Source organism: Quercus lobata, chromosome 5 (assembly GCF_001633185.2).
Source record: "Quercus lobata isolate SW786 chromosome 5, ValleyOak3.0 Primary Assembly, whole genome shotgun sequence".
Lineage (NCBI taxonomy): Eukaryota > Viridiplantae > Streptophyta > Magnoliopsida > Fagales > Fagaceae > Quercus > Quercus lobata.
Window position 1 is genome coordinate 6,359,986 of NC_044908.1, and position 13,784 is coordinate 6,373,769.

A 13,784-nucleotide genomic window follows, 5' to 3' on the forward strand; every position below is an offset into this window, starting at 1 on the left:
TTATGAGAGACGTTCGGCACAATAATGCCAACTTGAACAAATGACACTTAGGGTCGAAACCCTTGCTAAGGAAAACATATTGTTATGAACTTAATAGAGTTGTTTGGCACAATAATGCCGACCTGAGAGAACAATACTTACCCCAAAAATGGCCGAGATGACAGCTGGATGCTCGGGGAGATGTAGGATGCAGTCATCCGAGGACATATAACCCACAAATGAACAACCTTTATAGTCCGCCGAGTGGGAAGGCGTTTCACCATCTTCCTAATAACTTTCATAGCCTTAACCTTTTTCAGGTACTTGAGCCGAGGATTTGAGCAACTTAAAAAATTTTATTAAGTAGCCGACCTTTCCATAGGTTTGAGTTCGAGAACCATGCAACACCTTGGTTTTGTCCAAACTCAGTTTTTCTCATCTAAGTAGTTGGTTTCCCCATAGGTTTGAGTCCGAGGACCATACAATACTTTGGTTCTGTCCAAAACTCAGTTTTCTCCTCTAAGTAGTTGGTTTCCCCATAGGTTTGAGTCCGAGGACCATACAATACCTTGGTTCTGTCCAAAACTCAGTTTTCTCATCTAAGTAGTTGGTTTCTCCATAGGTTTGAGTCCGAGGACCATACAATACCTTGGTTTTGTCCAAAACTCAGTTTTTCTCATCTAAGTAGTTGGTTTCCCCATTGGTTTGAGTCCGAGGACCATACAATACCTTGGTTCTGTCCAAAACTCAGTTTTCTCATCTAAGTAGTTGGTTTCCCCATAGGTTTGAGTCCGAGGACCATACAATACTTTGGTTCTATCCAAAACTCAGTTTTCTCATCTAAGTAGTTGGTTTCCCCATAGGTTTGAGTCCGAGGACCATACAATACCTTGGTTCTGTCCAAAACTCAGCTTTTGATAAGTTGGGGGGAATTAACCCCTCGGCTATGGCATGAGACCTTGGTTTTGAGGGAATTAGCTATTGGCCAAGCCTCTAGAACCATCTGTGCAGCTGACGCTACAAAGCATAGCCCCTAGTAAAGAAACATAGCCCCTAGTGGAACTTTACGCTAGAACACAACAACCGGCCGCTAGAAAGGACAAGGGAACTGTCTCGACCTACCGCCTATGCCAACACACAAGTCTTTCCCACAGATGGCGCCAATTGTAAGGACTCGATTCGTAACGACCTGTAACAGTGTTGGGTTCGCACGTAAAAAGGCCCAAACAATATCATTTGTAGAGCGTGGGTTTGAAAGGCTAGGCCTTGGTCATCAGACGGAGGGTCTTTTCTTGGTGTTCATACATGGTTAAGTCATTTTCACCCTAGGAGTCTTTCTCCGGGAGGCGGGCTGGGAGGCTCTGGTTTTTGGCTATTTTTCCCAGCCCCTCATATGGATTGCTTACTTTCCCTTTTATACTAGCCTGTGTTCCTTATCCTTCGTCCACGTGTAGGATTGACATTCCAAGACTGATACTTATCCCATCAGCCCATATCCAGAGTGGTTGGGAGTGGTTGTAAAAGCTGAAGAGTATGGCTCTGTCAGGTGCAGAGTATTGAATGACAGTAAGGGCAGCTTTCCTTGGTCGTTATACTTTCAAGCGTACCCTTTTCTACTGACACAGATATTTTAGATTTTTTCCCAAGCTGTTTTCTATACCATTTTTGCCCTTTGCCCTTCCTTCCTGTGAGATCTCGGATATGCCGAGGACTGAATCGTCCTCGACTGTGCCCCAAGGCTATTTCATACTTGTATTACCGATCCTGGGCCATTACCCTTCTCAGCTCGGGCCTTAGACCCCAAAGAATAAATGGGCCTGGGCCGCAAACTATTGGGCCCCACAATAATATTTTGGATAAATATTATGTTGCTTTTATTTGAACGGTTTGGCTTACCTCTAATACTTTTTTAATTGGAGGTGTCATTTTGTTTTAAATACACAATAGCAAGTGATTGTGAGTTTAATCTTCACATTTTATTTAGTTAATGGATGATGTGACAGTTTCTCATTAAAACAAAAAGATATTTCAATTAGTGGATGATGTGCCAATTTTGGATAAATATTAAGCACAATTATATGAACTACTTCCCTAATAATACTTAGTGACTAACCAAACTTAACTGTGGACTCCTAAAATTACTCCCTCAACACAAACCTAACAAATACCATTTTTTTTTCTCCATTAAACTTTTGTAGCAAGATTAGACATTTATCAAAAGACCAAACACGATTAAGAAGCACAACACCACTCTGCAAAAATTCTCATGGCTTTCGTTTAATGGGAAAAGAAATAGATAGCTTTAGTCACAACCCTGTAATTTAGCATTAGCATTAGCATTAGGATATAATCATTAAAAAAAAATGCCAATAGAAAAGTATTTTTCTTTCCCTTTTTGTCAATTTAAAATTCCATCATTGCAAATAATAATAATAATAATTAAAGGCCCTAAAAATTGGGTTTGGTTTGGGTACGAATATCAATACGTAAAAAATCAGAGTAACAAATAGGTACAGATGCTAATCAGGTATTGGGATTGAGTATCCACGAGTAAAATTTTCAAGTTGGGTTTGGGTATACCTAACTTAAGCTTGGTCCATGGCCATCCCAAAATTGGTATGTTGGTTTACAATATGTACAGTGAGTTTTTTTTTTTTTTTTTTTTTGAGTAGCTGTCCCTTCCTAAGATGCACAATAGTATGTTGTGCAATATAGCATAGTGCATTGCCCAATTAAATTCAAACATATCACTCTATTAAACATAATTGTTGTAATAATAATTGCCCAGTCATGGTCAATATAATTATGGGTTTGAATTTAGGGCAAATCACAATTTTTCATCCCTAACTATCACCTCAATTACACTTATAACTCCTTGAACTTTCAAAATGCATGATCAAACATGCTATCTTTGTCATGAACTTCAAGGTCTATTTTATAGTCTTGTATATTTGAATGGCTCGCCTCATCATATGATTCCACTCTCAATCTACTACACAATGTTAACATTACAATATGATGATCCAGTTCAAAATTTTCTTTCATCCTTTAATTAGTAAATTGGTGCACAAGAATAATTGTTGTTTCACCTCAGTTTGTAAAGCAAAAGCCGTTTTGTGATTGGAAATAACAAACGAATAACATAACTACTTGTCTTATTTAGGGAAAGGTACAATTAGCACAATAAACCGAATAATTATACAAGAAGAATCATCAAATTACATTAGTCGCAAACAGATACATCTGTCCAGAGAGAACATATAATAACCCCACACCCAATAAAAGAATATACACTCAGACAGTAGCATTTCGTTTGCGACAAAGGGTAAAATATTATTCTTAGTCATTTGCATGGCAAGCATATGACTATTACTCTATTACATATTCATCAGATACCATAGAAACAACAGAGATAGTAGCACCTTTTTTTTTTAATTACACAGTAGCACTTTGTTTGTAACAGAGTGTACGATTTATTAGTCATTTGCATGTCAATCATGTGACTTTATTGATCAAAAATACCTTAGAAAAAACATAAGAAATAATAGTAAAGAGTACCTTATGGACGGTGACGCAAAGAGTTGATTAAGACATCATCTCAAAACAGTTCTGCTGGTTTTTGTCCAAAGCGCTCATAGTTTCTCACGGCCAGATGAGTTACGAAAGGAATGATAAATCTGTAGTTGCAAGTTGCAGTGTCAAGATCTTGATGATTCATTGATTAGTTTAAAGGACTAAAAAACCAAAAGGAAAAGTCGAACAGAGAAAGATTAAGAAAGACAACCTCAGGTCGATTAAAGCTTGAGTTCGATGAAGCATTGACTTGTGATTATCCACAATTAAAATGGGATGATTTCGTTAATACATTCTGTGAATTCCACTGGCATATCTTTTACCTTCAATTCACGAATAGTCTTTAGATGCTTCAACCCAGTGGAGACCTTCAAATTCTTGCAGGACCGAATCTCCAACTTCTTGAGTCTCCGCATTGCTTGTTCCTCCACAATCCATTCTTCCAGTTCATGAAGCATCCAGAATTTCAGAACTTCAAGCTGGGTAAAGCCTCCCATAGAGCAAACCATGGTTTTCCCAGTATAAGAACCTGAGTAGAAATAGAGGGATTTAAGCTTGGAAAGCTTCTCTAACTCTGGCATTGGATCATCTGAAATTCCAGAGGCTGATAAGGTAAGCTCAGTCAAGCTTTGAGGGAGTCCGGTAACGTTTATGATGATGGATGGATTCTTTAATTTACCAAATAAATAAATACTTGAGAGATTGACGAGTCCTGACAAGTGATTCACATGTAGATCTTGAGGTCGACCCATTTCATCAATTGATTTCAACATCAATGTTCGAAGGCCCTTCAGTTCCACAGCAAAACTATCTGTCAATTGTTTTTGCTGTGACAAGTCTAACTGGAACGCCAATTCCAATCTCCTAAGGTTTTTCAACCCGCTGAGGAAATGCTTCATAGGGCTGTCCTTATGAGGAGTGAGCATATGCCCGCCTGACCCGAAGGACTCCTTATCTACAAATGCACCCCGCAGTATTTGGAGATTTGGCGGAAATTTCTCATTTCTTCCACGCCCAATTTTGCCTCGACAAATCTCACTCATGTACAAATTTTGAAGCTTCTGCAATTTCCCTATTGTACTGGGGAGAGTGCGGATATAAGTATGATTGACATCCAAAGTTTCAAGGTTCACTAAGTTGCCAATTGATGATGGGATGTTCTCTAGGTAAGTCCACCTTAACCCTAGATACGTTAACTGAATTAATTTCCCTATAGTGTCAGGCAATTGAGGTCTACATACTTGTTCAAGATCAAGTACCTTTAATTGTAAGAAATGCCCACTTGCAATGCCGTTACGAAGGGTGGTATCTACATCTCCTCCAGTTCCTTCTTGAATATCAAAACAGAGGATGGACCTGGGATTTTTGTAGGCTTGCATTCTAGAATTCGTTGAATCAATTACATACACATCAAAGTCCGAAATTTTTTTCTCTCGCAACCAGAGTTCTCGTAGAGTATCAGGGAAGATACATGTCTTGACCTTTCCATTCTGCTTTCTTTCCCCCACTTGAACCAAGTTACGCCTTATCAACTCTTGCAAAAACTTCTTTGCAATGGCAACAGATTCAAGAGGCTCTTGCTTATCATCCTTCTGTTGTACCAACCCTTCTGCAACCCACAAAGCGACTAATCTCCTTGAAGCAATTTCAGAGTCTCTGGGGAACTGTGCAAAGTAAGAATAACATTTAGGTAGACGTGGATCCAGAAACAAGTCTTTTTCATGTCTTTCAAAGTTTTCCAACCATGGTGTTTGGTAAGGACTGACATGGTCCAGCACCCTTGTCAAGTCCTTAATTGTCACTTTTTGCCCGGACAATAGATACCCATAACTTAAGATGGTAAGTGGCAAGCCTCCACATCTTTTTACAACTTCATTTGCGAGTTTTTTCCATTTTGAAAAGATTTGATCAGGCTGAGAAGGTTCAGGCTGAAAGCGCACCATCTGGGTAAACAAATCCCAGCTCTCACCATTGGTTCGTAGTTGAAGTCGGTATGGGGTGCTGCTTCGGTCAGCATGTGAAGCTACACTATTGTCTCTTGTGATGAGCAAAATTCTACTCCCATTTTCACAGTCCTGGAATGCTTCTTTTAGAGTATCCCAAATTTCCTTGTTAGAGACTCTGTCTAGAACTAGAAGGTACCTTTTGGGCTTCAAGAAATCATTCACCTCCTTGAATGAGTACTCTTTTTCCTTCCCTTTTCTATGATTCGGCAGGATATTTTTTCCTAATCTTTTTAGGAGTAAATCCTTATTATAGTCCACCATATCAGGTAGAGCAACCCAATATCTGAAAGGAAAATGTTTCTGAATAGCTTTATGGTTATAAACGCAAGAGTTGTCTTACCTATGCCTTCCATCCCCACAATGGGAAGTGTGGAGAAAGGCTCAGTTTCAGTGGTTAGCCGCGAGACAATTTCTTGTACATCATCTTCCAAGCCGACCACTGAGATTGTGTCCTCCCTCAATTCAATGCGACATACCCTTATGCTTATGGAAAGAAGTCTGAGAGCTTCCACGAATAAATCATTTTCTGCAGAGAAGTTTTGCCAGAGATCTGTCTCCTTTTGAAAACTACGGTTTCTCCTTTGTGAGGCTGATAAAGAGATACAACTCATTGCATCTTTCACAATGATCTTCATTTGATTATTCCATTCTTTTATTGAATTGGACATGCCTTCTTGAACTGCTTTTGCATCTATGAGAAGTTGGTTCACATCATCAAAATAATCAGGTAGCTCTTCTAATTGAGAAGCTATCATGAGTTGTTCCTGATTGATCTGCTTGCGAAACTTGTCCAGAAGATTTAAAATTTCCTTGTCATCGGTTATGGCCTGAGTCTTCTGTTTTGGGGAGCGATGGACAGCTTTCGGTGCAACTCTTCTGATGAATGTGAAGTCAAATAGAACCTTTTTATAAAAGAGGTCCCAAAGCCGTTTCTTGATGTTGCTAAAGCTCTTCTTGAACTGACGCCTCGCCCACCAATTACCAATATACGGAAACCATCTCATTCGATCTGCAGTTTTCATTATGCTATCGATTGCATTGTGCAGGTCGCTGATGATATCGACGGCTTCATCCACCCAAGCCTTTGCCGTTTCACTTTCCGTTGGAATCCCTGCTAAATCTTGCAGGAAAGCATGCAGTAGCTGCTGTGGCAACTTGATGGAGTACTCTATTTCCTTTTGCTTGTCAGTCACTAAGTTTGGATTCTTAGCCATCAGAAATTTTAATTTCCTTGCAATAGAGACACCTGGTTTTGGCTCAGGAAGATAAAGAGAAGAGTTGTCTTCCTCTATTGGTCTGTCCTGCAAGCTTCGAACAATAAACCTTGACCGCTCTAATGATTTACAAATTCCGGGTCGTGTCTTACGAATTTGATCAGTTATTTCAGCGTTGCACGAACCCAACTCAGCCTGGTTGGCACAAGTTCTCATGAAATTCCTGACAACAGAGTAAATCGATTTCTGAGATTCTCTTGTTTCAGTCAGTGTTCGGTAGGATTCCTCGTAACCCTGTACCTTGTGAACCACGGCTTTGGTTTCATCCACCCAATCTCTATCAGCATCACTTAGTTGTACAATGGTTCCTGGTTTCAGTTGAGAATCCCGAAGTTGATTGGGTTTCTCATCTATTTTTCTCCCGGATTCCAAAACCTCTTCTACATCTTTTATGACAGCTTCCAAGAGCTTGATATTCTTTCTAAGACGCCGGTAACGATTCTTCACCCATGGAAGAAATAAACTACTAAGAAAAATGATGACAATGTACCCACACCCGATGATTATGAGGAATATGAACAAATCAAGAACATAGGCATTAGAAATTATGGATATTACAGGTGAAGTTTCCATGGGTGCTCTGTTCTTGTTTTTTACTTGGTACACCAAACAAAGCTTAATGAAATTACACACTTCCTTTAATGGAAAGAAAAGCCCCATCACATGGTCCAAAAGTGATCATAAATGACTTGGAATAATAGAATTCGTGAACCATAAACAATTCCAAAACTGGGAGGGAAGGCAGATATGGTTTGAGGAATTACCAAGCTTCCTAGATTCATAATAGAATACGTGAACCATGACCAATCCCAAAACTAGGAGGCAAGGCAAATTTGGCTTGAGGAACAACCACCCTTCACGGATGTCACTATATATATATTGTAAGGTTGAATTTATTCAACCATCTAATTGGCTTTATTCCGTGCCAAATTTGCTTGTAATTCAGCATTTAGTAACCCTGTATTTAGGTGGGTTTGTTGTAAGGGTAGTGAGTGAGATAGAGTGAAGTTTGCTCAAGAGTGTGCAAGAAAACAGAGTCTCGCGGCTGGGTCTCGCGGGTGACTCGCGGCTTCAAGCCGCCAGAAGCAACCTCACGTGCCAAGCATGCTGGAAGGTGAACAGTCTGCTAGCTGGAGCACTACAGGACAAAACAGGACAACTGGCCATACGGTTATCTCGCGACTGGATCTCGCGACTTAGTCAAGCCGCGAGGTCAAGCTGCGAGCCACCCCTGTTTTGTAAAATTCTGACGTTTCACATTCCTCTCCACTCCAGTATAAATACCCCTATTACCCACGATTGAAAGAGAGCTTCCAGAGAGAATTTTGAGAGAGAAACCCTAAAGAAAAACCAGATTGTTTCACCCACAATCTCTACCTTAGAATCTCTTCGAATTCCTCATCTCTCTTCCTCTCCATTGTTAAATCCTTGAGAGGCATTATACCAAACCTGGTTCTCACCATCATCATCACTGTGAGACAGTTGTTTGGATTTCTGGGAAGCAGTTAGGAAGGAGCCAATCTTCATTGGTTGATGCTACGGTCTAGTAGCGGAATCCGGGAAGCTAGAAAAAGAAAAAGGTTCGGCGCAACCTCGTTGGAGCAAGAAGCTTGGAGGGCTTAGGTGCACTGGGTAGATTAGGCTTGGAGGGTCTATTGCTGTCCTTGTATCCCAACTATATTTTCTAGTGGATTGATTACCGCTTGGAGGGCGGCGGAGAGGTTTTTCGCCGAGGACTTCGGTTTCCTCTTCGATAACACATCGCGTGTTGTCTTTGTGTTTGCATCTTCCTTCCTCTCTATCTTTGCCTTTTATTTATCTGCTGTGGATTTTATTCTGTTATGGCTTAGATAGTTTTTAATCAATTTCGTATGATAGCATATGTTAAGTTTCCGCACACTTGTTGTTTGACATATTGCTTGAATTGATTAAGTTTTAATTTGGGGGTCTAAACGTTCAAAGGTGTTTTTACACGTTTTTGAACTTTCAATTGGTATCAGAGCGGGTACACTTGTTGTGGTTCATTACCTAAGTGTGATCCTAGACCCCTGTGTTGTGGTTGATTGTGTTGGTTTATACCATGCTGAATTGTAGCTTAAGTGTTTGTGAAAATGACTCTATGCATATGTTTGAAAGGTGTCTTACTGATGATCTTGTAGAATTGTTAAAAACTAAGAAACATGCTAGAGTATTTGTTCACATGCTGGAATTTCTTGAAAGTCAGAATCATGCCTTACATAGTAGCATATCTGAATCTAAATCATTGATTAAGAAATATAAAAGAAAGAATAGAACATTGTGTGAGATGATTGAGAATCTGAAAATGAAAAATCAATCTGAAAGAAGCATAACTGATGATGAGTTTGTAGTTGAAGGTCAAGAATGTCTGTCACATGTGAACCTATTTGTGCATACCTCATTGAAGGTGTTTAATGCATGTTTGTGGTATCTTGACAGTGGGTGTTCTCGTCATATGACAAGGGATAAGTCTCTGTTTAAGACACTCAAAGAAAAGGTTGGTGATTATGTGACCTTCGGTGATGGAAGTCATGCTTAAGTCCTAGGCAAAGGAACCATTGAGATACCTGGTTTGTCGCTGCTAAAAGATGTGCTGTACATAAAAGGGCTGAAGGCGAATTTGCTGAGCATCACTCAAATTTGTGATGATGATTTTCTGGTACAATTCTCTAAGAAGGGATGTGTGATCATCAATGAAGAGGGGATTCAGGTATTGGAAGGAAATCGGACTACAGATAACTGTTATGGAATAGTTCCCACGGCACCCATATCATGTAGAAGTGCTCGTGTGGATATGTTGGAGCTGTGGCATCATAGATTTGGGCATGCCAACTTCAAACAAGTATCAAAAGTCTCCAAACTAGAAGTAGTCGAGGGACTTCCTAAGTTTGGAAAAGTGAAGAAGACCGTTTGTGGTGCGTGTCAAATGGGGAAGCAAACTAAGGCAAGTCATCACAAGGTGAATGTGATAGCCACCTCTCGGTGCTTGGAGTTACTTCATGTTGATCTAATGGGGCCTACCAAAACTGAAAGCCTAGGGGGAAAGAGATACATTATGGTTATTGTAGATGACTACTCAAGATACACTTGGGTTGAATTCCTTAGAGAAAAATCAGAAGCTTGTGAGAGGTTGGAGATTCTGTGCAAGAAACTACAAAATGAAAAAGGGATTCCGATAGCCAAAGTTAGAAGTGATCATGGGAGGGAATTTGAGAATGCAAGATTCGAGTCCTTCTGTGAAAAGAATGGAATTAAGAGAGAATTTTCAGCTCCCAAAACTCCACAACAAAATGGAGTGGTAGAAAGAAAAAATCGTGTGATTCAGGAGATGGCAAGAGTCATGTTGCTTAACAAGCAAATACCTCAAAAATTTTGGGGAGAAGCTGTCAACACCTCGTGTCACATTGGCAATAGGATTTTCTTTCGAGTTGGTTCAAAGAAGACTGCCTATGAGATATGGAATGGGAAGAAGCCAAAAGTGAAGTATTTCCGGGTGTTTGGAAGTAAATGCTATATCCTAAATGATCGAGAGAATCTTGGGAAGTTTGATGCGAGAAGTGATGAGGGTATCTTTCTTGGCTACTCTACTACAAGTCGAGCGTATAGAGTGTTTAATAAGAGAACAAAGACTGTGATGGAGTCCATAAATGTCAAAATTGATGATGCCTTACCTAAGGTGGAAATGATTGATGATGTAGAAGGGCCAAGCACCAAAGAGGCAGATGTTGAGGTAGAAGCTTTGGATATAGAAGGTGAAGAACCTATACCAGAAGTAGAATCGACTCCAATCAACCAAAGAATGGAAACGAGATCGATGTCTAGAACCTCAAGCCCTCTTACTCCTCCTGAAGTTCATCCTCCTATCTCTCGTAGTGAGGAAGTTTCCACTTCAAAAAGGCCATCTTCAAGAGTCATCAAGAATCATCCGGAAAGTAACATCATAGGATCTCTTGATGACGGTCTTCGCCTCAGGAAAGGAAACATTCTGCTAGCTAATCATGTAACATATCACTGCTATCTTGCACAGTTTGAACCAAAAAGGGTTGAAGAGGCTCTTCAAGATGAGAATTGGGTTGAGTCAATGCATGAAGAGCTGAATCAGTTTGTGAGGAATGATGTGTGGGAACTTGCTCCACGGCCTGAGAACATTCATGTTATAGGGACAAAATGGATTTTTAAGAACAAAACTGATGAAGATGGAGAGATAATCCGAAACAAATCTCGGTTAGTAGCTCAAGGATACACTCAAGTTGAAGGAGTGGATTTTGATGAATCTTTTGCTCCGGTGGCAAGACTCGAATCCATTCGCATCCTCATGTCCATTGCGTGCACCTTGAATTTCAAACTTTATCAAATGGATGTAAAGTGCGTGTTTCTGAATGGATATCTAAATGAAGAAGTATTTGTTGAGCAACCAAAAGGATTTGAAGATCCTCATTTTCCAGATCATGTACTAAGATTGAAGAAAGCCCTTTATGGCTTAAAACAAGCGCCTAGAGCCTGGTACGATCGTCTTACACAGTATCTTCTAGACAGAGGTTTCAAGAGAGGGTATGCAGATCGAACTCTGTTTGTCAAAAATGATGAAGGTTATCTCCTTGTGGCACAAGTCTATGTAGATGACATAGTGTTTGGGGCAACCATCGAAGATCGTGCTACTGAATTTTCTGAAGAGATGAAGAAGGAGTTCGAGATGAGTATGGTGGGGGAGCTCACATTCTTCTTGGGTCTTCAAGTCAAACAACAGAAGGAGGGTATTTTTGTATCTCAAGAAAAGTATGCCAGAAACATTGTCAAGAAGTTTGGTCTAGAATCCAAAAAACATGCCTCCACCCCCATGAGCTCTTCCACTAAACTGAATGTGGATTCGTCGGGAGTTGAAGTAAGTCCTACATTGTATAGGAGCATTATAGGGAGTTTGCTCTACCTTACAGCCAGCAGACCAGACATTGCTTTTAGTGTGGGCGTTTGTGCCAGGTACCAAGCTAATCCGAAGGAATCTCATCTGACTGCTGCTAAGCGAATCATTCGATATGTGAATGGTACTGCAAACTATGGTCTGTGGTATTCAAAAGACTCAAATGATTGTCTTGCTGGGTATTCAGATGCTGACTGGGCTGGCAGTGTAGATGATCGGAAAAGCACTTCAGGCGGCTGTTTTTATCTTGGTAACAATCTTGTCTCATGGATGAGCAAGAAGCAGAATTCAGTGTCTCTATCTACTGCAGAAGCAGAATACATCGCTGCTGGAAGTTGCTGCACTCAGCTTCTTTGGATGAAGAAATTACTTCATGACTATGGAATTCCTCAAGAAACGATGTGTGTCTTCTGTGACAACACCAGTGCCATCAATCTTTCCAAGAATCCTGTTCAGCACTCTAAGTCTAAACACATAGAGATACGCTACCATTTCATTCGGGATTTGGTAGAGGAAAGAGTTGTGTGTCTTGAGTTCATACACACCGACAATCAAAAGGCGGGCATCTTCACCAAGCCTCTCGATGGTCCACGGTTTGAATCACTCCGTAAGACCATTGGTGTCGGTACAATTCCTTGATTCTCTTGTGTGTTGTGTGCTTCACATATTTCTAATTTGATATATTTGCTTGTGATGTGGCACACACTTCCTTGTTAACCCTTTGTGCAATATGTTTATTGTTTGTTTGTCCTTCTGTTAATTTTGTTGGTTCTTTCTTTGATTGTTCAATCACTTTTCTTCTTTTATGTCAAAAACCCAAAAATCACATAAAAATAGAAAATCAAAAAGCTTGATTGACTTTGTTGAGTTTTTTGTCTCAAAACGTGTTTTGCCTTGTACCTTTGTGCTAATGGCTTTGTGCATTTTCGAGCATTGCTTGTTTTCATGCACTTATATCACTGTGGGAAAAATCTGGAAATCTTTGTGATTGTTGTAAATCGATCTTCAAACTTGTCATGAATGATTAGTGAATGGTTTTGTTGATCTTGAGACTTGCATAGACTTGTGTCTATATATCTTCCCACTTTTTATTTTTGTTTTGTTAAACAGAGCTCACCAAATGTAAATCTCCAAATGAAAAGAGATATTGAGCTGCAAAAGCCTGTCGCACATTCTAGTATTTGACTAGGAAAAAGGGTAAGCGACCTTATATTGAAGTGAATGTTTATTCAAAAAGCCAAAGGCTTATTCCTTAAAGTGAAATATCATATATCACTCTCACAATGAGAGGTGATTGACTCAAAAGATCAAAAAGATCAATTGTTATGATTGAAAGTGGAGTCAAATGTAAAGCTCCAAATCATGTTATCAAGTTTTGTGGGAGGTCATATATACATATTTCTATAATTGAGATGGGTCACATGATCTAGTGCTAATTGTGTATGCCTTGGTTGAATTGATCATTGAAGCTTCACATTAGACGAAGGACTATCTCATTGTTGATATCCACACACAACACACAAGTTTATGTTCAATAAATGCCATATTCATTTGTGTGATTGTACTTGATGAAATGTGTTTTCACATGCTCAATCTTTGTTAATTCAAGCACAAAAAGATTTTTGAATGTTTTAGGTGTTTTTGGAAAGTATTTTGTTTGAAAAATCTGAAAATTTCAAAAATCCAGTTTTTGCCCTGTTTTGGCGGCTCTGTCGCGGGTATGTCAAGTCGCGAGACTCGGTCGCACCTTCGCTGGTCATTTTTGGCGACTTGTTCGCGAGTGGAAGGTCCAGTCGCGAGGTTCACTCAGAGATTTTCGCGGCTCATCTCGCGACTCACTCGCGGGTAGACCTTCCAGTCGCGAAAAACACTTAGAAAATTTTTTCAAATTTTTGTTCTTGTGTTCTTTGGCGGCTTGAGCTGGCGACTGTGTGGCGACTTAATCCAGTCGCGAAAAACGCGTGTTTTGCAGAAATAAGGGCAGTTTTAAACTTTTTGTTTTTCCCTCGATCTTTT

General features: G+C 39.9%; 1 protein-coding gene across 1 annotated transcript; it reads right to left on the reverse strand.

The window, feature by feature from the left end:
- Positions 1–3,818: 3,818 nt before the first annotated feature.
- LOC115989861 (probable disease resistance RPP8-like protein 2) lies at positions 3,819–7,405 on the reverse strand. The gene is made up of 2 exons (XM_031113740.1): positions 5,883–7,405; positions 3,819–5,841 (listed from the first exon to the last, which is right to left on the reverse strand). Exons 1-2 carry the CDS (start codon positions 7,403–7,405, stop codon positions 3,819–3,821), a joined length of 3,546 nt encoding a protein of 1,181 aa, XP_030969600.1.
- Positions 7,406–13,784: the final 6,379 nt, after the last annotated feature.